This window comes from Chelonia mydas, chromosome 9, assembly GCF_015237465.2.
Source record: "Chelonia mydas isolate rCheMyd1 chromosome 9, rCheMyd1.pri.v2, whole genome shotgun sequence".
Lineage (NCBI taxonomy): Eukaryota > Metazoa > Chordata > Testudines > Cheloniidae > Chelonia > Chelonia mydas.
This window is the reverse complement of record NC_057855.1, coordinates 89,418,343-89,445,734: the sequence shown is the minus strand read 5'-3', so window position 1 is coordinate 89,445,734 and position 27,392 is coordinate 89,418,343. Positions and strand designations below refer to the sequence as shown.

The 27,392-nt window shown below is 43.1% G+C and overlaps 1 protein-coding gene across 2 annotated transcripts in view; it reads right to left on the bottom strand.

Annotated features, from left to right (window-relative positions):
• The window catches only part of NRK (Nik related kinase), a 122,965-nt gene that overhangs the window by 62,212 nt on the left and 33,361 nt on the right, over positions 1–27,392 (bottom strand). For both annotated transcript variants that reach the window (XM_037908382.2, XM_037908383.2), the window contains 6 exons: positions 17,828–17,884; positions 9,984–10,109; positions 9,015–9,125; positions 7,264–7,354; positions 4,724–4,854; positions 1,743–1,797 (listed from right to left, as the gene is read on the bottom strand). In XM_037908382.2, the coding sequence (XP_037764310.1) occupies positions 1,743–1,797; positions 4,724–4,854; positions 7,264–7,354; positions 9,015–9,125; positions 9,984–10,109; positions 17,828–17,884 (571 nt within the window). The remainder of the gene's footprint in view (positions 1–1,742; positions 1,798–4,723; positions 4,855–7,263; positions 7,355–9,014; positions 9,126–9,983; positions 10,110–17,827; positions 17,885–27,392) is intronic.

Below are 27,392 nucleotides of genomic sequence, written 5' to 3'. Positions count from 1 at the left end.
TAGCTCGTAATGTAGATGTAGCCTGCTAAAGGCAATGCAACCACACTAGTGTGGAACAGGTGTGCGAGAAGAATCAGGCTCCATTGTCTCATTGTTTCCTGGTGTTCTGACATCTGTCTGTCTGTATTCACCTATTGTCTCTTGTCTCATACTTGGATCGGAAGATCTCTGGGGCAGGGACTGTTGTGTGTTTGTACAGCGCCTAACACAACGGAGTCTGGTCTTCGCCTGGGGCTCCTAGGTGCTACCTCAATAGAAATAATAAATACACTATCGCACCCTCCCTAAAATTTGCCTACTAGCATTAGCCAGTGTGAAAATACAATAAATAAATACAACTGAAATATGGTGTGAAGCAAGAATGTTTGTTACATAAAAAATATCCTCTAAGACTTGTGCCTCAAAACTAAGCTCTAGCTAGCCTGGAGCATGATTTGTGAAAATGCTTTAGAACTCAGTTTGGCCTGACTTGTATCTTGACTGGTTGATAAACACATCCCAGGTGCCCTCTAGCATAGGCCAGGTTCTAGGCTATAAATAGGATCCCCTCCAGCAGGTTCAGCAATTACCAAACACCCCTATTATGTCTTCACACCATTATGCTGCAGAACATCCCACATGCCTTGTCCTAGGCACAAACCCACCCTATTGCACAAGGGTAATAGTCTGCCGCAAGGCTAGATAACCAGGACCCTGCATCTAAATTACATTCTGCACTTGTATCTTATATCAGGAGTATCTGACTTTGGTAGATAATACTGAAAGAAAATTTAAGGCCAGAAGCATGTTGACAGAATTGTGGTGCCATGTGGCTGTAGGAGAGTGTCTGGAGGAGCAAGAAAATTGCAGGAGAGGGGAGATGACGGAAGCAAATCAGAACTGTGACTGAAGTGTGGCTGAAGTATTTTTGCTGTTCTGTGGAGGGGAGGGGTCTCACTCCACAGATCTCCAAAATTGCTTTGAGGGGGGAATTGATGTAACCATTGTGAAACTCAGGAGCGAGCAAGGCACTAACCCCAGACTAATTTTCTTTCTCTAGGGGGCCCCATTCTCCATTACGCTGCACCTCGTACAGCCACTTACACCAGTGCAAAGCGGGAGTGAAACGCTCCCATTCAGATTTGATCGCGTTTTGCCTCAGTAGCATTTTCACTCTGCATGACTGCATGGGGTGCAGCGCAATGGAGAACTGGTTCCCTTGATGGGAAGGCCAAAGAGGTGGATTAGCCCACTGACGTACCGTGAAGGTGAATAGCTCTTTCTTGACACTGGCCCCTATTCCAACCTCCTGGAAGAATCCTCCATCTGGAATTACAGGGTGAAGATTCGTGCCACAACAGGATGGGGGACCATTTTCAAGGGATGCTTTTCTCAGGAGAAGCCCCAGTACTGAAACTGTCCCACATTTACGCTGAAGCTTTAATCGCTCTTGCTCATCTATATCCACATGTAACGATCAATGAAGTGACACTACTAACCTCAGCTCTAGAAGACAACACTTGGCTTCCCTATCTTCCCAAAGGCAGGCAAGGAGTGAAGAAACAGAAGGAGAGAATCAAAAGAAAAAAGGGTGAGCAAAGGAGCACAGATAGGAAAAGAGTCAAACAACGAATTATTTGAAAAGAGGCAGTCAGAGCTGAACACGCCCTAGACAAGCATGAGATAAGCTAACCTAGCAGGACAGAACGTGTCCATGGAATTTAGGCTAACTATTTAACAAAGAACTATACCCAATCACTTACGAGGAGCTCCTTCTGCCATTTCTATAGCTGTGATTCCCAGAGACCACAAGTCACTCTGTAGGAAAAGAAACCGTGAATGATGTAACTTGTAGTATGTAGGGTTAAAAAAACCATAACGCTTGCCTAGAGTTCCATGGAAGGGTCTTTTCTTGTGAGTGACATCCATTCTGCTCCCACCCGTTCTCAGCTGAGCCTGTCGGAAATGTGCTAATGGCCAGCTTTCCATTTCCCACGCAACTTGGAACAGCTGATTCATCATTGAAATAGCCAGCCCCGAAACAGACCTTTCATCTTTAAAACAAAAGTTCCAGAATATAGAAGGGCCCATTTGAAGCCATGGCCCAGATTCTCTCCTCTGTTACAGAGGAGGTGCACAGGTGAGACCCCACTGCTTTCCTACACTGCTTGAAGGGAGATGGCAGTCCGGCCCACGGAAGGTATTTCAATCCATGGACAAGTTACAAGCCAGTGGGAAAAAAAGTAGAACTATGTATTCAGATTTATATAGATATATTAACTTAGTTCAGTTAGGTCAGACTGGAGTCTCCTCTATAAATATTATATGGCATCAGAAACCCAAATGGCCAGATTCTGATCACAAAGGTGTAAATCAGGAGTAATGCTATTGACTTTAAGAATGTAACCAGGCTTCCACTTGCTTAGTGGAACACTTCTCTTTTTTTGTGGACATATGCACCTAGGCAGATACATTTATCCAAATAAACTTAAGGGAGATCTCTATGATTATTATGTAAAAGAAAAGGGTACCCTGAAGTCTCATAGCACTTTGTTACTCAGAAAATCAGACAAAATACTGGCAGATGGCAAATCCTTGGAGACTTGGCGCAAAAGTCCTTAATGAACAGCTGCTCGTGTCCGACCTGGCCCTAAGACGACACCTTCACAATAAGAAAAGGAGTACTCTTGGCACCTTAGAGACTAACCAATTTATCTGAGCATAAGCTTTCGTGAGCTACAGCTCACTTCATCGGATGCAGTGAGCTGTAGCTCACGAAAGCTTATGCTCAAATAAATTGGTTAGTCTCTAAGGTGCCACAAGTCCTCCTTTTCTTTTTGTGAATACAGACTAACACAGCTGCTACTCTGAAACCTTCACAATGTGTACAGTGCCAAGCCAACCCACAGCGCTTTACAAGGCTGGAAACAGCTTGCATTGCAGACTGTGGGCCTGATCTTGAGGACCCTGGATTTCAGTGGGAGCTGGAGAGGGTTCACAATCAGGTTGTGTCATTTAACTAATGACTGAAAGCAAGAAAAGGGAGGTCTTTCAGAAAAAGTGCGAAACAAACGGCCACGCACTGTACTACAGTTAGACTCTGGTGATGATGGGACATGCACGCAAGCTTCAGATAACCTTGGGCTGACGCTTAGGGGTGTACGGAGAAACGAGGCTAGTGAGATAAGAAGAACTGCATTTTTTGGTGGGATGTTTTTTTTATTTTTTAAAAGCAGGACCCGTGAGAAGTCATGGGCACAGCAGAACAGCTTCCTGCTTTTCACTCAGCATATCAGCAATGTTTATAAATACTTGCCCTAGTCCAGGCTTCTGAATCACAACACTGTGTCTGAATCAGCACTTTGGAAACCCCCGGCTGATCAGCTTTGGACTACGGTCTGTGGAATCGGACTGGAGCTAGGGCAATGTGGGCAAAAGTTATTCAACACAGGGAAACCACACAAACTGGGGATACCCTTCAGTTATCACTAGAAAATGCGCTAAATAGGAATAGAACTGGGGGTACAGATGGGAGCTAACGGATAAACTTCTTGAGTCTTTGGCATAAGGTTTATATAGTATGAACAAAAGGCAAAGAATAGTCTTTGGACCTGATTTTCTCTTATGTTAAGATGCCTTTAAATGGGTGAAAGGCCATTTTTCAACAGTGGCAAAGCAGTATAAATCAGAATCATGCCCTTTGACTCAGTAGAAAACAGAATAATATGAGCTCTGAATATGCCACAGCTGGAATAACAGATGTAATTTTGATGATCCTTGTGTTACAAACTTGTCATAAGGACAAGATACACAAAAGAAGGCAACCGACCCAACACAAGGACTTGGCGAGAGCAGTCATTCAGAAAGCATTCTTTGGAAATTGTCCTATGTGGTATGTGCAGATATGTAAATGATGACAGTGGTGCAAGCAATTCAACCAGAGGCTGACAAACAGTATCATGTGCCTCTTTAGAGCCAAATCAGCATATTATAATAGTAAGGGGGACAGCCAGAGAATTTTTTGATAACCATTATATGATATCCAAATTGCAGTGTGCCCAGATGGCCTCGGAAGAATAACACATACTCTATCTCTTTGGTGTCAGTGAGGAGGATATTTCGTTCATGGTTGTACAGTGCCATGAATGGGTTGAGAGAGTGTCTCACAAAGAAAACAGCCCGGATATAGTCATAAGGACAAGACACATACAGTCATTCAGACTTTTTCCTCCCGAGAGCATGACTGTGGTGAATGGTTAGTGATCTTTTCTGGAGCAAGGAGTCTTTTGTTGTTCTAAGCTAATAATTATACGTGTGATATTATTGTAAAATTACCCCGGGGACTGTGCAATAGCATAAGGGAAAATAATTTGCTATCACAGAGGAAAGAAGCTGTGTTACACTGCTTCTTAACCACCCTTTTTAGGCCTTTTCACCCTAGCCATCTCCAGATACTGTGTCTTGTTTTCAGAGAATAAGCGATACTTTCATACGTTTCATTCTAAACATATTGGTATTTCATTTTGTACGTTAACGGTTCACAAAGAAAATAAATTCATATTGAAACTCTTTTTTTTTTTTTTGGTCACAAACCGCATATTAAAAAAACAGCTCTTTACATGACTGTGGTTTTAAGGGAGGGTGACGCCTTTTTTCAATTCTTTCGGTTAACTACTTCAAAAGGATGTCAATAGCAAAAACTTGTTTACTTTACTATTGATTCTAAGTTCCTAACAACACTCACTCTGTAATCATATGTTGAGTCTTGGTTCTCCTCGCAAGCTATGACCTCGGGCGCCATCCAATAGGGAGTTCCGATGAATGTATTTCTTCTCCCAATCGTCCTATCCAGTTGAGCGCTTACCCCAAAATCCACTGCAGAGTTAAGCAAGCGTAAAGTAATGAGCCAAGTGCTGAATTCATAGGACAAAAGTCTGATATGTTATTGTCTCTGCTTGGAAAGCAGACTCTAGAGTTGCAATGCATAGCAGATTTGAGTTCTTATAATATAGGGTTTCCAATGGAGCCTAGCTATTTATACCAGACAGTCCAAAAGGAAAATTTAAAATTAACACGATCCATGCTAAGTTTGGCAGAATGGCTACTGCAGGGATGTACTCCTATGATAAATAAAAATACCTAACTTACAAAGTGCTTTTCGTTGGTCTCAAAGTGCTTTATAATAGGATACTATGGAATATATAATATATACTTGGATTAAGCACTACTTTGGGGTGTGGATGAAGATTTTCAAATGGTATTTTAATCTAAAACGAAAACCTATACATAAGCGTTCGGGTGTGACTGGGAGATTTCTAGTATTACGGCTGGTGGTTAACGTTGGATAGGGTCAGCACATTAGCGAGGAAATGGATTGCTTTGTTCTGAATGGTTTCACAAACCTTTTTTTTGCTGCACTCCTGTCTCAGAATATGTTGGAGGAGTGCACTGTTTTATCCACCTGTGACGTGCATTAAGAGGAATAAGTTGTGCTGTGCAAATGGGCAGTGGCATCACAACCTGAATTTTTAGTTGTATTGTCAAACATCATTGCTCAGATGATAAATAGGACCCACATTCAGTAACTATGTACTCACTGAAAAAAACACCTCTGCACAATATCTGATCAACTGGGAAGAGGATATAAATAAAGTTGAGTGTTACTCAAAGAGTAGCCAAAGTAGTATCCAATTAGTGTAAGCAGCAGAGGAAAAAGAGATTAGGCAGGGTACAACCCTATTATTACCCATGGCACCAAGGAGCAGATTTTCATGCTTGACTCCAACGAGGCAAATTATTTGCATGCAACTTCTGGTATATCTATTGATAAACAGACCTCATAGACCCATACGGCAACAGGAAATTATTGTAGCACTAAATTGTGTAAGCTTATCTAATAATGGGCGGGTGTCTATTCATCGAAGCGTTCTGTATTTTGGATGTGAAATGTTAGTCTTTTATACAAAGCCCATTAACAAGGTTGAATGACATTGGATCGCTGAAGTCTGAGTTTTCCAGCTTCTTGGCTTTTAGACGTGGCTGAGCTAAATTTCTCTGGAAATATTTTAGTTTTACTTTGGTACTTTATAGAAATGTTTCATTATTGTCTGCTCATATAAAATACGGAATACTCGCTTTATTTTTTTAATAGGCGAAAGACATCCCTTATGCTGTCAGCAGCAAAACAAGGCAGTAAACAAAACAAAAACAAAACAAAAAAAGGCCCTGCTAATTTCAAGAAGTACAGCAGGAGCATTTGCGAAATGGAAAAAAAAGACTCTGGGTGAAATCCTGCCTCCACTGAAGTCAGTGGCAAAACTCCCACTGACTTCAGTGGAGCTAGAATTTCACCACATAGATCAGATCTCCACCAGGCGTCAGAGCTATGCTGATTTACATTTACTGAGGATCTCACCCAGTATCTACACAGAATAATCTTTATTTTATTTTTGAACTCCTGAAACAATGAAACAGAGAAAACAAAAGAAAAATCCTACATGAGAAAAGCACTATTCTTGATACGCTCTCTTTAAAAATTGCCGGATATTCCCTGTGATGTCCTTTCAAAAAACCAAACTCCTAACTGTCCACAATTGCTTTTGAGCTATTGACATTGTTGGCTTTCACAGAGCTAAAAATTGTCAATAGTCCGCACACCGCGACGTACCACTTGGAAGAGGAAATGAGAGGGCTCTCAAATACTCTTGGGTGGAAACTCTTGGTACATAACTACCTTTTCATGGTGCCCTTTAGACAGGGCGAAGTGTATGTCACAGCCTCAGCACTGACTATGAGTTTCATTAAAATCTCCTAACCCACTTCGAGTAGAAAAACGGATCAGTGGAATTTATTGCTCAAAACTGATTTTTCTAAACTGTTTTGGCCAAAGAAGAGCTCTGTGTAAGCTCAAAAGCTTGTCTGTCTCACCAACAGAAGATGGTCCAGTGGCAGATAGGCAGAAAGGACAGGACAAGGACACTTTTCTACATTCTGAATTTAGTACTTATGCGTAATGTAGTGTTGCTGTGGGCTATTAAACAGGTTCTAAGTGTGACTCTATTGGGATGGTTGTATTTCATATGAGGAGAGCAATTCCCATGCACAGAGCCTATAAAGACCTTTGGGATCCTTCTGTATGAAAGGCACCATATAAATGTAAGTCTTTACAACTATATTTAATATATTTTTCACTCTTGAGTTATTAGATATCCTTTTCAGGTTAACATGGAAACCTCAGCATATCTTTAACTCACAGGTTTCTAGAAAAAATTGAGAGAAACTTACCTAGTTTTACTTCTGCATTTTCTGTTAAGAGAACGTTCTGTCCTTTAATATCTCGGTGGATAACGTGATTAATATGAAGATGTGCCAAACCCTGCAAGACAACCACATGGTTCTAGCTTTTTTCTATCAGTTTCATCACTTTGGAATTTTTGTCCCATGAAGTTCTTTTGCTTTGTTCTGGCTATATTAATGGAGAAAAGGGACTAAAATTTACCAATCTAAAATTCTTTAGCTGTGATTGGCAGCAACACATTCATTGACACCATTTTAGCGGTAAGAGAAGAAAGCAACAATGGGTTTGATTTTCTTCTCACTCCCACAAGTCTGACAGCAGGAGACCATCTCTGATGACAAGTAAGAGGAGAAAGAGGCCCCAAAATTGCATACTGCAATTTCAGAATCAGAGGGATGCCCATTTACAGTATGTGTTAAAGGCACACGAAAGAGGAAACTGGGGTGTGAACAGCAAAGTGTTTGCACAGCACGCAGAGTGCTGTGTATGGAGTATACAGAGAACAAAAGACTGGTCGCAATGGATTAAATCCTGTATTGAACCAGATTCCCGCAGACTTCAGTGACTGGTGATCACATCTCCATTCAAGACTATTTTAGTTTCAAAACATTCGTTAAAATAGGCTAGACATAATGGAATATATTGAACTGATGCAGACGAGAAGTAAAAAGACCACCAAAAATGTTTGCCCTCTTTAATATGAGTGACTAGAAACACAAACAGCGTCTGACAAAATCCAAAGTTCCACCACAATTTCCTCGCCCCACATACCGACAGGTCACTCTCCACACATGCTGTTCATCTATTTTCATAGGGAAATGGGTGTAGCCATTCCCTTTTGTCCTACACTAATGTCGATTTATTATCTTAAGTTGCAGTACTTAAATTAAAAGGGGGCTTGTAAAGCCAAATTTTCTAAAGGGGATGCAATGGCTGTGCAAGTAAAATGGCATACGTGTCCACAAAAATTAACCTGCCTTTGCACTTGAACAGTGAGAAATTGCATACGTGCCCGTCTCACCATCAGTTACCCATTTGCCATGGACAGATGGGAGGTTTTTACGCCTCCGTGGAAAATGTGGCCTTTCATGTCCCACATGGAGGCAGAATGCAGACCATGGTGGACCATGGTAATGACAGCAAGCTGAGGTGCCTGACAACAAAATTTCCAAGTGATCAGGGGAGCTACCCCATTCAAGTAATTCCCAACAAGAGAACAGATGCCCCCAGTGACTCATGGATTTGATATCTATTCAAATCTGCAGTCCAGTCCCAAATCCAAGTGGGCTATTCGATGTTCTGTCGAACAGACCACCCATCTCTGTCCCTACACAAATAAAAGACTTTAGACCTTTGAAGCCTTAATGCACTATTTTAACATATGTCATTTGAATGGCCGTTTATCTTACTGTTATTTAAAAATGGGTAAAACTCCACGGTGATGATGATAGATCAATATCTCGCTAATGGGCTTGGATCTTTGTTATGCTTGCTATGTAACCCTTGCTACCAGGCTTCTATGTGTATTGCTTTCACGAAAAACAATTAGAAATTGGTTTGGTTTCTGTACTATCCAGGAGAAATAAGTAGCAAAGAATGAAGATTGGGCCCAGGAAGTAACTTGGGACATCCTCTTTTATTGACACTAAAGCAGCCCTGGTGCCACATCTTATAGTTATTACAGGAAACTCTTCACATTGTCAAGTGGCAACGAGCAAACTCTGTTAGCAAGACTCACCCTGAGAACCTCTCTGCAGATATACGCAATCCAGTCCTCCTTGAAACAGTTACCTTTTGTCTTCTTTACCAAATCTGTTACAGAGCCAGCTCCACAATATTCCATCACCAACTGCAGAGAGGCAAACACAGTATACCTCCTTAACACAGCCCCCATTGAAACACACTGTGCAAGTTCTGGCCTGACACAGTTGGGCTTGACTGTAAATGTGCGGTGCTGTACGTAACCTCCAAGGATTGCAAGTGGAGTAAATTTTCATTTCACTTTGCTGCTGGAGTAAAACAATCCAGCAACGCCTCTCATTTATTACAGTTCTGTGGGCACGTCTTTCCTTACTAGAGCTGACTATAAAATTGCAGGGCCAGGGGAGAATTTTGAGAACATGCAGGAACTGTTTTCACTTCACATTTTTCAGAAAGAACTGATTTTGAAACAACGATCACAAATATTTTTACTGAACGTTTTTGGTATTGATTTTTCCTTCTTCTCCCCATTTTTAATTCCCCTTTTTGCTTTTTCCATTTTGCCACTGGAAAAAGGGGGAGGAAAAAAAAACAAGAAAAGGAGGCACAAAGGGGGGAAAACCTAAAAGGAGCAAATGAAATCAAAACCAGGAAAACTGAAAACATGGTTTTTCAATTTACATTTTCATAGGGAAAAAAAGGAATTCTGTGTTTCGGAAAAAGGCGATTTATCTACAAAACTATTTTGTGCTTTGACTACCTAGGAGTCTTACAGGACCATGTCACCATAATATGTACCAAGTCCCATTTGTGCTCCTTCTCCAATTCACTTCTCAATCCTAAGTGGGGCAGATAGGTAGGCAGAAAGTCTCTCTCTTACATAGTGGTCCTCAAAGCAAAAATCTGGATCATTGAGTTAGGTTCAGGGCTAAGCACACTGGAGCTCCCAATGAAGATTTGCTCTCCCAGGGAAATGTGATGAACACAGATGGGATTCAACACTTACCCAGAGCTGATCATCCTGACCTGCAGGACTCTGCTTTACAAATGCTCCATAATATGTCGCAATATTCCGGTGATGAGAATATTTCTTTAACATATTTATTTCCAGTTTGATTTCTTCTTCCTCGTTCTGTGGCAAGAGAGAGCAGAACACAGTAAAGATGATACCGTATTGATCATTGTATTGCTCTCATAACCCTCTGTTCTTTGAAATCAAGGGCTAGGCCCTCCTACAATCACAGGAGCAAGCTCTTAAACAGAGGAATGAAGACTGAAACACCAGGGATTGAACCTGGCACCTAAATCTGTTTAGAGCTGCTACAGCTTGAGCTAAACAGACACACCTGTCTAATTGCGGCTGTAATAGACCCATATCCTGTGTGGACTGGGAACAGATAGGGAACTGTAACTCACTCATCAGTGGGTTAAATATATAGTCATTTAGTCATGGAGAAATTAACCAGATTTAAGCGAAATAAAATATTACTATAATAGAATATTACTAAATATTACTACTAACATTTCATATTTAAATAGGGCTTTACACATTTTAAAGCACAGTACATACATCAACTAATCCATCCTCCTGATACCCCCAAGGCATTGATTATCCTCCTCGTACTGCTGCTGGGGAAGTTTAAACCAAGACAGGGGAAGTGACTTGCCCAAGGCCACAAAGCAATTCAGAGGCCACGCCAGGATTAGAACTCTCTTCTTTTCTCCTCATCTTGGGGTTAGTCCAGTAGAGTGTAGAGTTGCCTACAGAAAACTGGACAACAGACAGGCATCTGGAGGGCAGAAACCACTGCCTATCATTCTGAGGAGTATTGTACGCATGTGCTCCCCTGTTTGCCTGTCGTATCTACCTGTTGTCTCTTGTCTTATACTTAGTTTGTAAACTCTCTGGGGCAGAGGCCATCTTTTGTTCTGTGTCTGTACAATGCCTAGCACAATGGGGTTCTGATCTCTGGCTGGGACTTCAGGGTTGCTACCGCAACACAAATAAATAACAACACTACAAAGAATTAGAAATAATGTCATTGGTAGCATCTAGTGGCATCCTCCATGAGATTATCCTTCTTTGAGAAGAGAAATCTCTGATCCAATGGAGAATCCAGGCTCCTTTATAACTAGCCAGCTGGGATGTTTCTGTCTCTGATTGGCAGACGTCTTTATGGACTCCGCTGTCTGTATTAGCACCCTCAAGAGGTGGTGCATGGTTCCAAGTTAGGGGCATGTGGATTTAGCGGCCCGCTTTGCCATTATTGGATCAGCACAGCTACATGCTGAGGAGCTGTCTGTCTGGATTGGCTCAAAGGAACCAAACAAGGCTGATAATTAGTTTACCTTTTGTTGCAGAATATCCTGGCACTTAGTAGCTGATGGAAAAAATGGAAGAGAAAAATGGCTGGCACTTACAGGACATTTTTCTGCCCTTTCCCACAATTTTCCAGTAGCCTTGCCATTAAAGCATTCCATTAACTGTCAGCACGAATGTTTCCCAAAAACAGTGACATTGTCCTATACCGGCCGTATGGTGGGGAGGGGTGAGACACATGGAGGAGTGATAGGCTGGAGCCAAAACCCCTCAAGAAGTCCTAGAAGTGGGTCATCTCCTAGTATAAAACACCAAAAAGCGTTCCCAACAGACACGCGGTGGCCATGTGGTTACCCAATGACATTAATCCAGAAGAGAAATTTTGCCAGACTATAAATACAGAAAAAATAATTGTCTTAAACTTGAGGAAATGAGAAGTGTAAAATGGCTCCACTCAAAGCAAAATCAACTCTGAAGTATTAAAACAGCCGCTCTGATGAACACATGGCTCTCAAGTTGCATACAGTACCCCGGCTACTTCATCTGTCTTATATTTCAAATGACGAGGAAAGGGAGAACTCTGAACACTGGGCTTGATTGTGCCCTAGGTGATATCCAGCATAATTAAAGAAGGTGAAGAGGAGCTGGGCATAGCTGGGACAGCCACCAGGACAAATTTTAGATGACTCAAGCAGAATTCCACACAGCGGCTCTCAGCCAGCACACACTAGAGCATGTGTTGCAAAACCCTGGAAGGTCATATTTCGCTCTCCATGCCTGGCCACCATCTTGAGCCATGTGGCATTAGAGGAAGGAGGTTTCCGCAATCAACTGAGAGTGAGCAACTGGACAGCTCTGTTGCTTAATGAGAGCAGGTCCTGCCCTTCTTCCCATTACAAGTTCCTTCCTAGCATTCATAAGGATTCTAGCAGGGAGCAGGAGCTTTGCTTCCCTGTGGGATTCTAGTAAGCATTGACATAGGGATGGAAATGGGTAGGTGGGGAGGGAAGTCAGAGGATAAAGCCGGCCTGGCCTTTCAAATGATCTGTTCAGATACATACATATAACAAACTGAATTAATAATCCTGGGCAAAGATGGGGCCAGGAAGGAATTCCTCCCCGTCATATTGGCAGGGACTTTGAGGCTTTTATCACCTTCCTCTGCAGCATGGGGTGCAAGTCACTTGCCAGGATCATCGGGCATACATCTCACATAACTCCCTGCCCTTGCAGGAGTGTTGAGTATTGGTGCACCTCAGCCCATGCTGTTCTCTGCCATCTGTAAAATGGACATAATAATCCTTCCCTACCTAACTGGGGCACTGAGAATGTACATAAATGTATGTTTGAAAGTGCACTGGTGTAAGGGAGGCCATACATGTATGTATGTAGGTAGGTACATGTTTTTCCTATAACCAGCTAGTACGACCCCTAGATCCATCTTTTGCCCTTATTAGCTTCCCAGAATCCTTGCCATCACCCTTCTTGCCGTTCCTGATTTTCCTTCACCCCCACACTGCCTTCAGATGTCCTTACGCCAGACTCCAGTATCTCTGATGAAGCTCAGATATTGTGGTATGCTGCTCAGATGTTCTAGAGATGAGATAACAGGCTTCTCTGTTGAGATCCAGCCACTGCTGAACAAGCCTTGCAATCTAAACTATTCTGCCCCTACAGAGACAGAGGCATGAATTGCGCAAAGGGCAGGTCTTCAAAAGGTAAAAAGACAGAAATGGGGGCTGTCTCAGTTTGGGAGCTGAGATACTGTGTGAAGCTGGTTACTGGAAAGTGGTAGGAGGTGTTAGTGGAAGATCAGAGGGTAGATGGTCCTGGGCATTGGGTGCTGGTCTGGGAGCTCGGAGACCTAGTTCAGTTAGTTGCTCTGCTGCATGCTTCCTGTGTGACATTGGGCTAGTCACCTGCTGTCTCTCTGCCTCTGTTTCCCATCTGTAAAACGGGGACAATAGCACTTCCATCCCTCACAGGGCTGTCATGAGGATAAATATAGGAAAGACTGTAAGATGTTCAGATACTATAGAAAAAGGGGTGATATAAGGCCCTTCAATAGATGTGGGTCAGGGAAAAGGAGGGGGAATAGCCTCAGTGGTTGGATCCCTCCCGATGCTCATGATTCCAGTCCTGATCTTCTCCTTGTTAATACTACTATGGGCCACATTTCCAAAGGGCGTTGAAATCTGCTTGTAAATGTTGCTGGCAAAGAAATAAAAGTCGCTCTCGGGTGTGCAGGCGCCACCGCTGTTTCCCCACACAAACCGAGTTATTTCTGGGCACAGCTGACTGCATGCACAAAATTACAGGCTCATGTTCAAAGGCTATTTTTGAAAACGTGGCCCTATCTGGTAGGTAGCAGCAGCATACACCTCCAACCTCAAGAGGAACAAGATGAGGCTGATACACACGCTGCCAGGAGACCCCCTTATGGCCCTGATATTATTCATTTAAACAAATAGCACTTAGATAACTGGAAAGACTGAAAGCAAAAGATTCAAAGGGACAGCCTGCTGCTCCCTCCGTAGACACAGATCCGCAGGGAGAGTAAGTCAGCAAGAATCGGATCTCTTTGCAAACACTCTGTTTGCTAGGCGTGATCAGATAACAGGAAGCAGAGCCTGTGTAAAGAGGCACAGAAGCACACTTTGCCCTCAGTTCTCATTTAAAGCTCCCACGCCCCTCCCTGTAACATGACACTGCAGCACTTCCTGACAGATGTCCAGATGATCCCACCCTGACCACAGCATCCTGCTGCTATCATAAGAAAGCAGCTCCGAATCTCGCAGCGCACGCTAGAGAGAGAACAGATTTACTCCGCTCTGAAGCTGGCACAGTCCTCAGAAAGAAAAGGAGGACTTGTGGCCCCTTAGAGACTAACCAATTCATCTGAACAAGCAAAGGCTGTAAGATAAAGACAAGAACGATGGAGGCTTGTCCCGGAGGGCTAGGAAGCTCTTCGTTTCACATCACTTTATTACGAATGTGCCCCCTTGTCTATTACAAGTCGACCTCCCTGTGAGATGTGCCCTCGGATGTGCTGCATATTCAACACATTCGAGGGGATGCACTTTGATATTTTTTTAGACTTTACTTAATATGTTTCAAACCAGTTTTTCAAGCCCAAAGGAATAGAAAATAACTTAATCCCAGCTAGACCATAACGTTGTGCGAGAAACACTGAACCTTTAGCGGGCAACCAATTTTATTACACTGAATTCTTGGAGAATGAAAGTAGTTCAATCCAAAATACTTCTGTGGCCCCCTATTACTGTAGTATATGAGCAGCTCACTTAATCTCACAACATCCCTGTGAGGTAGGGAAGAACTATTATCCCCTCTTTAAAGATGGTAAATCAAGACCCAGAGAGACTAAGGCCTAAATGAGTGGTGCTCAAACTTCTGTACGGGTGACCCCTGTCACATAGCAAGCCTCTGAGTGCGACCCCTCTTACAAATTAAAAACACATTTTTATATATAACACCATTATAAATGCTGGCGGCAAAGCGGGGTTTGGGTGGAGGCTGACAGCTCACGACCCCACCATGTAATAACCTCGTGACCCCCTGAGGGGTCCTGACCCCCAATTTGAGAACCCCTGGCCTAGATCCTTAAGGGTTTTTAACTCCTATTGAAATCAAAGGGAGTTAGACACCTCAATACCTTTGATGATCTGGACATAAGTGACATGTCCAAGGTCACGCAGGAAGCCTGTGGCAGAGCTCCAGGTTGTCACCCTAACCCCTGGAAACTTGTTGGTCTACCATTTCACAGCTGAAATCAATAAAACTTCTGCCCGCAGTCCTACTGCAACAAGCTATGAACTCATAAGAGCTTTTATACTAAGCAGGGCTTAGAGGGGAGAGCACCACAGAAAACCCCAGAAGGGGTTACACGAGATCTAAAGATTTTGCCTTGAAGCACTGCAGAATTCTTCAAAAGACACAATCAATTTTGTGTGGAATGATTCAAACCAAAACCAACCAGACCTGTTACTGGTAAATCCTCAGCGTGTAAAGATGCTGCTCAGCTCCCCAAATAGTGCGTCAGATACCATCAATACACCACAGCTGCTCTGTGCTGCTACGGTGATGCAAAGCAGCTGTAAACCAGGATTATTGAGTCAATGAAGCAAGTTTATGGCTGCTTTGTGCTCGCAGAACCACACACAGATACTGATGTGAATATGGGCCTCTGGGTTATCTTATCTTTCATTTAAGTTTGGTTTCCAACAGTGTACTAGCGCACACTATATTCTGTTATTTAAACATGGAGAATATCAAATTGTATGCAGCACAAGGCAGGAGATCTTTGTAAAGTTCCCTGCTTCGAGTTTTCTCATTGATACTCCCTGTGGTGGTCTCTATCCCCTGCCCATGGATCAGGCCTCCGGAACAACCCCTGTCCCCCGTGGATCCTTGGGGTTCAGTGGGAGGCAAAAGCTATCCATAGAACAGCTCTGGGTCTCTGGCAACCCCTTCCCAGCTGATCTTGAAGTCTGGAGGTGCTCAGATCTGGGAGTCTGATTTGGGTTCACACCCCACCACAAATTCAACCTCTGCCACTCCCCGAAAACCTTTCCTCTTCGGTGACTCTCATTTCTACAACATAAGGCAGATGGCGAGGCCTGTACCCACAGAGCCAGAAGCAAAGTGCCAGCACTTTACTGGTCCAATCATTTCAAAAATGTACCCTCTCCACAGACAGAAAAGCAAAACCTTAGTAGTTTGACCTTCTATATGTACACAAGTATATTTTATAAAGGTATAAAAAGCCTGTTTTTTATTCATACTAAGGCCCATTTGTACTACCCTGGCAGTGTAAAAGGGCCTTACAGTGGGTGTGAGTTACACTGTACTTAATCCTGCTTTAAGCCCTCCTTTTCTTAGGATATGTCTACATTATACAGCGGCATAGGTGCAGCGCTGAAGTTACGCAGCCGTAGCACAGTTGTGTAGACACTGATTACAGTGACGGAAGGGTTTTTTCTGTCACTGTTGTAAATCCACCTCTCTCAGGGGTGGCAGTGGGGGTTAGGTCAACCGAACGACATTGCACAGGGCGTGACATTTTTCACAGCCCTGAGTGATGTAGCTAGGTTGACCTAAGTTTTAGGCATAGATTATGCCTTCGAGTTTTACGCGGCCACCCACTGCCATAGTATCTGTACGCTGCCAGCATAGCATAAAACGAATTTAGGCCTTGTCTGCATATGGAGTTATTCTGGAATAACTCTCCAGGAATAGCTATACTGCAATAACTCCATGTGAGGATACTCTTAGGCCTTGTCTGCACTAGAAAAGTTTTGCTAGCATCATGATACTGGTATAGCAATTATAGCAACCCTCCCTTCTCCCCAGCGTAGACTCAGTTTATATCAGCAAAAAAGTGCTTCTGTCGCCATAGTTTACACCCGTTTCCCAAGAGACACAAACTATATTGGCAAAAACACTTTGATGCCTGTATAAATGTGTCTACACTGGGCTCAGTTAGGTTGGTAAAAATCTACACCCATAACTGACATAGTTATGCCAGTATAAGTTTTAACTATAGACCAGGCCTACTATTTCGGAATAAGAATGCCTTTTTCTTTAGTATCTTAATCCCTTTGGAAGTGGATTATGCTAAACCAGAAAAAGGCATTTATACGCAAAAATAAGAGTGTCTATACTATTTATAGGCATTATTATATAGCTATTCTGCTTTAAATGCACATCCTACCTTACTCCGGATTAATTTTCATGTGTAGAAAGTCTTTTAGCGTAAATGAGAATCAGGCCCATAATACGCAGGAACTGAATTACAGGAAACTCTAGGGGGAAAAGTTTTTTGGCCTTTCATGCTAACATTGTCTTGAGGTGGCAAGATGCAGTTCTATAAAACCAGCTGCATTGATCAGAGGAGGAACAAAAAAAATCAATGCTTAGCAAATTCTGTGACACTGTGTTCTAACTCTGACACCACTTTATAAATGTGAGCAAGGACTGTGCCAATTAAACTGTCTCCTTCTCTCATCTAGCTGATAAAAAAAAAAAGCAACATTTGCAACTCTAACGTTCTTTCCTGCTTGCTGTCAGAGTGACTACAATGCCCTAGATTTTTGTACTGCACAGAGGAATAGCTGGCGTGTGAGGGGGAAAGGATGTGATGAAACACAGCAGGGGCAGCACACAGCTACAGGAAATCTTCTATTTACTATCTCTGGAAACAGATAATCAACTAGCAATAAGCAGGAAGAAAATTCTTTTCTTCATCATTCTAGACTAGCAAAAATATACAGAACTACTGGCCCTGATTGCTTTGCCCCCATTGTACAAATATGATTGAAAACAAAGAAACTTGCACATACAACCATCCTTAGCACATTAGGAAAAAAAACCCAATTCCCAGCAAGCAGTAGTTATGCAAGCGATCATCTTCTCCAATAAGTTATCTAACTCTGTAGTGATCAGGCTGGTTGTTTTATATGTCCTTTTTGCTTATATCCAGACAACTGTTTTTTCCACAGATGCTCACTCACCTCAGTAACATTCATAACCTTGATTGCGGCTAGTTGTCCTGTCTTAACGTGGCGGCCCTGTGAAAATAAATGACATGCTGTAGGTAAAACAGACAAGTATGTAAACCATATGTACAGTATTCACTGACTCATAGAATAGTAGGGCTGGAAGAGATCTCAAGAGGTCAGCTTGTCCATCCCCTCCCATTGAGCCAGGATTAAGTATTTTTGCAAGCAAAATAATTCAACTAATCATTGATACAGTGATTTTGCATAGCAAGATTTTCTTGTTCAGTTGCATTAAGTCAATGAAAATAACATGCATGATGCAAAACCATTAGGGTGAAATTCAGCACGGTACAGGGGGCTAGCATCAGACCTGTGCCCAGCTTAAGTTCTGAGTTTCAAAGGTACATAGTCTTTTGTGCTGGCCCTCTCCAGGAGAGAATTGCACCCTGAATGTAGACAAGGCAAAGAATATGAAACTCCTGTTTTCAGTGTCCAGTGTGGAATCAGTTTGTAGGTCTCAGTACAGCTCCCAGGAAACAGGTGTCTCCAAGACACAAACCAACATTTCTTGGTAATCTCAGCAGAGATGTCAAGGATTCAGTGAGCATAGAGCCCAAATGACCTTTTCGTCCCCCCATGTCAGGGCGGAGACATGTTGGTGAAACGAGTGGGGATGCTGGCACTGCTTCTTCCTGTGTTGTACCCTACGCATGGATAAACAGAGGACTCCAGTTTCCAGAGCTGTCAGTCTGGCAACTTTTCCACAGTCATCAAAGACTACCTTCATACATCCTGCCCCCGACCCCTCCGAAGGTTCTATATTGTGAAATAAGCCTCTAGAACTCAGGGTCAGGTATCAACTTGAAAAGCATGTGGAGGTTTTGCACTTATGGACTAATGCTCTCTGCTAATATGGAAGAACTCGTCTGAGTTTTGTAATGCACACTGAGACTGTCTAACTATGCAACGCAGAGACCTAGAAATTGAGACAAGCAACAGCCTTACTTTAAAATGCACCTTTTACACTTCTCTGTTCATCAAGATGTCTAGGCCACATTGCTTGGAAGAGGTATGCAATGGAGAGTACAGTATATTACCGTGCTAACCAGCACTAATCTCGTAGTTGAAGCTTGCATCAAATTACATGGGTCGACATCATATAGGTTAAACATTCCAATTATGTTTCCCTTGGGCCAGATTTTCAGAAATAGCCTTCAGCTTTTTGAGTGCAATTTCTCTCCTGCAAATAATTGTCTACAATTCTGTACCCACAATTAACTGCAGAGGGTAAACCATAGGAAATCAGGTATTCCAACATGAAATGGTATGATTTGTGGACACAATGACTTGCAGCTGCAATTTTACACTTGTAAAATTAGAAGCTGAGTTGATCCTTTTAAAAAAATCAGACCCTATATGTTCAAAATTCCATATGAGAATTATTTTGGGGACTAAGCAATTTTGCATCAAGAAAAATGATTCTTTAATATCAGGCAGTATGTCACAGTCCTGTTCTATCTTTGTAAAAGATAAACCATGCTGAATTTTTGTATATTTATGAGTGCTCTCTTTTTGTGGGCACACTTGTGGGCCTGCAAAGCTTTTCCTCATAACAAAGAAATTCTATAATTCTAGTTTAATCACAGAATTTAGGAGGAAGATAAATGAGACACACCCAAAACATATGCATGACACATACATCAGTGTGTCTGACTACAGATCCTCTAGTGATGAGTGCTACTCCAGACAGATGCCTGCCTTTGGTCACTGTCCATTTCAGCTGACGTCAATCATAGTCAGTAAGCTTCCTTTTAGCAGCCACAGTTCCTTTGTTGGAGGCCATTGTTTGCAAATGTTTCCAGGCATTGAATGTCTTGGCAATACAGGGAGACGATCCACCACAAAGTACAGTAATGCTAGACATGCTGGCACCCTGATTTAACCCCAAAGCCCGTCTGGAATTAAACATGCTGATAAATTCAGGTCTTTAGCCACTGTACCTAGCAGGCAGCTGACCTCTCTAGGTGATAACAGCTTTTAGGGCAGCTGCGTGCACTGCAAAAGGATGACACACTTAGTTTGCCTTTGAGAATTTAGAAGGATTTTCATCGTTGCAGTCTCTCAGATAGATCGAGGATCGAGATGGGGAAAAGAAAAGGGTTTCCTTTTGTTATAAACACAAACCTTTTAGTACCAAGATAGTGTTGCACGGGGTAAAGACAATTCAACAGACTAGACAAGAAGGGAGGACTTGGTGTTTTACTTTGATTTCAGAACATCTGCCCAAATAACTTGTCCCTTTGTATAAAAGATAGCTGTTACTTTACAGCCAGAATTATCTCCACTCCATGCAAACCTGCTGTACTTGCTTACTTTTATCACTGTGAATCGGAAGTGTCAAATCTGTCTCCACATCAAAAAGAGAGGAGAAAAGCTGAGAGTAAATGAAGAATTTTAAGCCAGCCCTGCAGATTCACTCTTGTTCCCATCCTCTCTGTGAGCTTTATCACGATTTTTTTTGTTTGGATTTGGGGGGGGATAATCTCAGCCCTCACAAAATTCTTAAGAAAAGGTAAACATAAACCCCATGTATCAATTAGTTGGGTTGAATGCAATCATGTAAAATGCTGGAGGGCAGCATAGAGAGAATGCTTTAACAAGGTTGGAAATATCTTATATGAGACACTAACTGTAATGCTATTTGTGGTGAAATGTGGGTTTGTGGGTGTGATTTGTGGCAGGCTTTCCAAAAATAAATAAGTAATGGGTCTACACCCCAAGTTCCTTAATGTGGCAGACAAGTGACTCCTTTCATAGCATAGCCTATGCGCATGCTAACCTCTGTAATAAGCCTGACATAGGACGGCATTACACATGTGACAAATACACACTTTCCACATGAGCCTATGCCACCCGCATCTAGGTATGCACAAACAGGCCTTTCCCACCAAATATGATCTAGCTACTATAAGGTGGGTGCATAACTGGTTAGAAAATCGTTCCCAGAGCGTAGTTATCAGAGGTTCACAGTCATGCTGGAAGGGCATAACAAGTGGGGTCCAGCAGGGATCAGTTCTGGGTCCGGTTCTGTTCAATATCTTCATCAATGATTTAGATAATGGCATAGAGAGCACACTTATAAAGTTTGCGGACGATATGAAGCTGGGAGGGGTTGCAAGTGCTTTGGAAGATAGGATTAAAATTCAAAATGATCTGGACAAACTGGAGAAATGGTCTGAAGTAAACAGGATGAAATTCAATAAGGACAAATGCAAAGTACTCCACTTAGGAAAGTACAATCAGTTGCACACGTACGGCATGGGAAATGACTGCCTAGGAAGGAGTACTGCGGAAAGGGAGCTGGGGGTCATAGTGGATCACTAGCTAAATGAGAGTCAACGGTGTAACGCTGTTGCAAAAAAAAGCAAACATTCTGGGATGTATTAGCAGGAGTATTGTAAGCAAGACACGAGAAGTAATTCTTCCGCTCTACTCCACACTGATTAGGACTCAACTGGAGTATTGTGTCCAGTTCTGGGCGCCACATTTCAGGAAAGATGTGGACATACTGGAGAAAGTTCAGAGAAGACCAACAAAAATGATTAAAGTTCTAGAAAACATGACCTAGGAGGGAAGATTGAAAAAAATTGTGTTTGTTTAGTCTTGAGAAGAGAGGACTGAGAGGGGACATGATACCAGTTTTCAAGTACATAAAAGGTTGTTACAAGGAGGAGGGAGAAAAATTGTTGTTCTTAACCTCTGAGGATAGGACAAGAAGCAATGGGCTTAAATTGCAGCAAGGGCGGTTTAGGTTGGACATTAGGAAAACCTTCCTAACTGTCAGAGTGGTTAAGCACTGGAATAAATTGCCTTGGGAAGTGGTGGAATCTCCATCATTGGGGATTTTTAAGAGTAGGTTGGACAAACACCTGTCAGGGATGGCCTAGATAAGACTTAGTCCTGCCTTGAGTGCAGGGGACTGGATTATATGACCTCTCGAGGTCCCTTCCAGTTCTATGATTCTACGACTAAAGAGACAACATGACAGTCATGACACACTCAACAATAGCTTACACACACAGCCTCAGTCATGGGAGACAAAGGGAACAGCAGAGAGGACACCAGAGTTCTCCCAGATTTTATTCTAAACATCCAACAAGAACGTTAACATCCATTTGGACACTAACCAGAGAGGGGCCCAAGGGAGCTCTCTTCAATGCCTTATCCTATGAATAACAGTCCCTAGGCTGTCAGCATTGGCTGCAAGCCAGAATCCCTGCATGAGTCTTGAACTCAGAACCTCGCAACTAAAAGGATGCTACCACAAGGATGTCTCTTTAAAAAGGTTTTAGGCAAGTCTAACCCTGGTTAAATTCCTTCATGTAGGATTTCACGGACTGTTAGCTCGTGCAGTTTAGCAGTGAGACTTACCAGAGGTTGCATGCTAAAGTTGTTTTGATGTATAGAAAAGGCTACTGGCCTTTCTGCCAGAACAGCAGTGATCATACAAGTAAAATCACTGCTCCCTTGGCTTTTCAGCTGCAGCAAGTTTCTTCTCCTTGCAAGCTTTACAAGTGGTTTTAAACATCTTCAGCCCCACCCTGAAGTTCTCACTCAAGCAACCTTCCTGAGCAAAGACCAAGTAAACACGTTGGGGTTTGGCCTTTTTGTGTATGTGTGTTTTGTTTATCAATAACTTTCAAGGGTTATGCAGAGTGCATGGGAACTCTTGTGCACTGCTACTTCTCTAGCAGCCTCAACGATCTGTTTTGGTAAGCCTGGCAAAACTGGTATCTATTTTCTAAGAGGTGTTGGTTTTGTTTTTTTGCTTAAGGCCATCCACTGATTGTTTTGACCGTTTCATTGCTGAGTAAGATCAGCCACTATCTTAACAAGCCAGTCATTTAGAGTCAAATCCTGTGCACTTCACTCACGTGAGTAGTCCCACGGTGAGTAAGAGAAGCAGAATCGGTCAGCTAAAAAAGGAAATTGAAAACACCTTCCAGCAGCAGGAAAGGGTTAAAGGGCTTCCTCACCCCACCCCACAAACGGCAGATGCTAAAAGCCTGTTCATTTCTAAAGCTGGTTTCCTGCAGAGCGCTAGAGGGCTTTTAGGTGGCAGTGTCCTGTGTTAGGCTGGTCTATTATCTCACGCTTCGGGCTCAGCAGAATTGGGCTGAAGGTGTTTGTGAGGGAGTGACTCCATGTAGTTAATAAAAGGTTTGTTTAAGTTTCAGTCTTCATCCATGTGCTCAGTTTGTTAGTCTATTATGACAGTTGAGCAGAGAGCGAAATTATCTAGCAGCCCCTCCCTGGGGAATCACTCAGGTTTTCACCTCGAACGCTACATTAAATAATAGCAAACACAGCAATAGCCCAACCATCTAGCGGTGCTCAAACATGATGATTTTTCTAGTAAAGATCTCTCCAGCATTTTCATGCATCAGGGGCTTAAAGCAATTCTCCCACTGACTTGAACAGGCTTTGGATCAGGCCCCAGATAGCAAAATTCTTCTGTAATATGTTTCCAAAGAAAGCTTTGTTGCACTTTCCTACTTAACTAGTCACTGTAACAATAGTTTGCAAAACTGAAGTCAGTTTACACATTCCCCTAAATCTACCTACCGCTGATCACAGCTACATTTGTGGAGGCTGCCCTATGCCAGAGATCTGGTTTTTGTGTGTTCCAGCTGTGTATTCACACAGCAGGGCAGAGAATGGGAATAGATTAATCCATGTATTTATCTTCTCAATTAATTTAGCTAAAGAAGCCCTTAATCTGCATCCCCTAGCGAGTGTCAGACACATTGTACATGCATATGGAGAACTTCAGTAGTTAGTGGTCAGGCTATGAGCTAGACAAGGTGCTTTGAAGCAATTTCATGGATTTACAATGAGATTCGTTTGGTTAAAACAATTACTGCAAATGCTGCTCCATATCAGGGGCAAGGCAATGGTTTTGCTATGTGGACCATGCAGCAATTACAGGTGGAGGCCCCGATTCTCAATTATATTCAAGCTGTGCTTGCAGGGCAGGGATGGACGCTCACAGCCATCTGGCCCCAGCAGAAGTCCTGATCTAACTTATGCTGGTAGTGTATGGTCCCTTATGCCAGTGTATCAGTGGAGCTCAGCTTTGCCACACACAATCCCAACATGCCCCTTTACACATTCTGTGCCAGGGTTGGGGGTGGGGGGCAGCTGGTGCAGAAGGTGGCTACTCTGCTTCCTCTAGCTCTACACAAATGGAGAGTCCCTCTGCACGTGGACATCTCCACCTGGTTTGGAACAGAGAATCTGAGCCAAGGGCTCTAGGTTGCAAGTGTCTCATGACTGATTCTGGCTTCCATCTTCTCTTTCTCTCTCTCACTGATGATTTACTTTGGCTCAAGTCAGCCCCTTGTAGCTCCTGTCCCACATGTCCTTCTTGGCACCAAGCGCTCAGTTGCTTCCCCTTGTTTCTGGGCCCATCCGCTCCGTCTGCCCCAGCTAAACTGAGGCTGTTATTGCTGGTGAACTTAAACAAGCAGATTCCCTCTTCAAAACCCACATCTGAGCTTTGAAGCTTGCGCCCTTGTCTGTGTGTGTGGCCCCATGGCTCCCAGCAAATGGCCAACACAGCCTTGTGTGTCCTACAGAATGGGACTCACCCCTCTCCCTCTAGCCTGGTAGCTGCAGGAAAGCATGTGAGAGAGTGTGCGCTCTATGGGATAGGGAACAGGCCCGGAGTCAGGAGACCCATGGGTTAGTCCAGGCTCTGCGAGTGACCTTGGGCAAGTCACTTCACTCCTCTGTTTCCTCATGTATTTTCAGTATTGCGATGGTAAGTTCTTCGGGACTGACTGTTAGGGTGCCCCGATCTCTGCTGGGGTCTCTAGGCACTACAAGTGAAGAGCAATAGGGCACAGTGTGTGTATTTGGGGGCTGCTTGGGTCAAGGCGATGAGCTGCGTCCGACTGACCAGCCTTGCTTTCCCAGACAGGCAGTTCAGGCCTCCCTGATTTTGCCTGGTACCAGAGAAGGGGAGGCTGAGGGACAGCCCACTGCAGCGCGCCTTAAGCCTCACTGCTGAGGGGAGCGGGGGGAGAGTGGTGGAGGGAAACTGTTTAAACGGGACAGGAATAATTGCCAAGAAACAAGCTGTTAGGAGTTCATAGCTAGCTTTTGTTAGTTAATGGTCTGAGGCAGAGCTCAGGGTGGTTAATGCACTAAAAACAAGCATCAAGTTGCAGTTTTGAACAATTTCTCGAGGAATACACCATTATAAACCATAACAAATGATTTACAACAGCAGCTGTGACAGCCGGGTTGGAAAAATCCATCCCTCTTTGGCAGTTAATTACAAGACTTCCCTCCCCCCATAAGGAATTCAGGACATTCCTTGATGGATTTGTAATTCTAATTATGCCCCAGCCCTTTTTGTTTTAATCATGCAGTCAGAGGTATTGCTGGGGAAAGCCCACTTTGGCTGACACTATAAACTCTCTGTGGCAGCTCTCTCACAGCCTTGCCTGTTTGTCATATGTTGATTACGTAAATCAAACTGCGTGTTCCCCTGAGGAATTTTTCCATCCTTTGAGGTGGCAAGAGTTCCTCAGGCTTGTGAACACAGGCTTTATTCCACTTCAGTTCTAGGATGCCCCTCAGTTCCATTTGCCATCTGCAAAGCTTCTTCCTTCTAAAAAAGAACAGGAGTACTTGTGGCAGCTTAGAGACTAACAAATTTATTAGGGCATAAGCTTTCATGGGCTACAGCCCACTTCATTGGATGCATAGAATGGAACATATAGTAAGAAGATATATATACACATACAGAGAAGGTGGAAGTTGCCATATAAACTGTGAGAGGCTAATTAATTAAGATGAGTTATTATCAGCAGGAGAAAAAAAACTTTTGTAGTGATAATCAAGATGGCCCATTTAGACAGTTGACAAGAAGGTGTGAGGATACTTAACTTAAGGAAATTGATTCAATATGTGTAATGACCCAGCCACTCCCAGTCTCTATTCAAACCCAAGTTAATGGTATCTAGTTTGCATACTAATTCAAGCTCAGCAGTTTCTCCTTGGAGTCTGTTTTTGAAGCTTTTCTGTTGCAAAATTGCCACCCTTAAGTCTTTTACTGAGTGGCCAGAGAGAAATGTTCTCCTACCGGTTTTTGAATGTTATGATTCCTGATGTCAGATTTGTGCCCATTTATTCTTTTGCGTAGAGACTGTCTGGTTTGGCCAATGTACATGGCAGAGGGGCATTGCTGGCACATGATGGCATATATCACATTGGTAGATGTGCAGGAGAATGAGCCCCTGATGGCGTGGCTAATGTGATTAGGTCCTATGATGGTGTCACTTGAATAAATATGTGGACAGAGTTGGCATCAGGCTTTGTTGCAAGGATAGTGTTATGAGCTGGGTAAAACCTTGTTATGGGCTGTGTTAAAACCTTGTTCAAACTGATGGGTGAACACATCCTTCACTTAACATAGTTGTAAGAGACGGTTAAGGGCCACACCTAAAACAAGTTAGTCTCTAAGGTGCCACAAAGACTCCTCGTTATTTTTGCTGATACATGCAGGGTTCCATAGCTCAGGTTCCAGCCCAAGCCCAAACGTCTACACTGCGGTTTTACAGCCCCACAGCTCAAGCCCCACGAGCCCAAATCAGCTGACATGGGCTATCTGTGGGTGTTTAATTGCAGTGTTAGACCCTGCCCAGAAACGAGCACCATGTGGGCAGGGCGTTCCATTGGGTATTGTGACCAGGTATGTGTGCATGCACAGGGGTGCGAGAGAGAACACACAGAAATGGAGAACAGACAGAACAGAGAAACAGAGGCAGAGGCAAAAAGCAAAGAAGCCATGCAGTACCCTGGGAGCACAGTGTGACCCAGGAAAAGCTAGAGAGAAAACTTTGGGGTCTGCTGCCTAAAGGTGCTTGCGGCTGCAAGCTAAGAAACTGCTTATTTGTTCTTGGTTCCTTCTGCCTCCAGAGACACAGGATTTTGTACATCCATGTAAACAAACAAGAGTGCATCAAGAATACCAGAATCCATCAATTTCTACTTCCAACTGGAACATTCCCAGGGCTCCAAAATTTGACTAGCTGCTTGGGTCAAAAAGGGGCCACAGTAGCAGCACGTTAGTTAAGAGGAGAGGTTAGAGTATGTCTCTTTTTCCATTAGTTAGAATGCAATAAAAATCCTGGGGTGTGCATGTCACCTTTTCAGAGCAAATGACTAGAACAAACAGATGTGGGAGGAAATAGACAATTTTATACCCATATTGCAATTGATTATACCATGATCCACATGAACTGTAAAAACCAAAAGGCACTCAGCCACCAGAAGAAGCTTTTGTGTCCAGCTTTTTTTACCCTTACAGTTTCTATTTCCTCCCATTGTCCAGTGGAAATGCAAAGTGTATGCTTTGCTTAATGTTCATCTGTGTTTGACTGCAGGCCAGTGGGAAAAGAAAACCAGACAAAAAGAACGAACTGAAGCCTTTTCGCAAACACAGATTTGAATATCCAAATTTTTGCAATATTAGTATGAACACCAGATTACTGTCCCCATGCAAAAT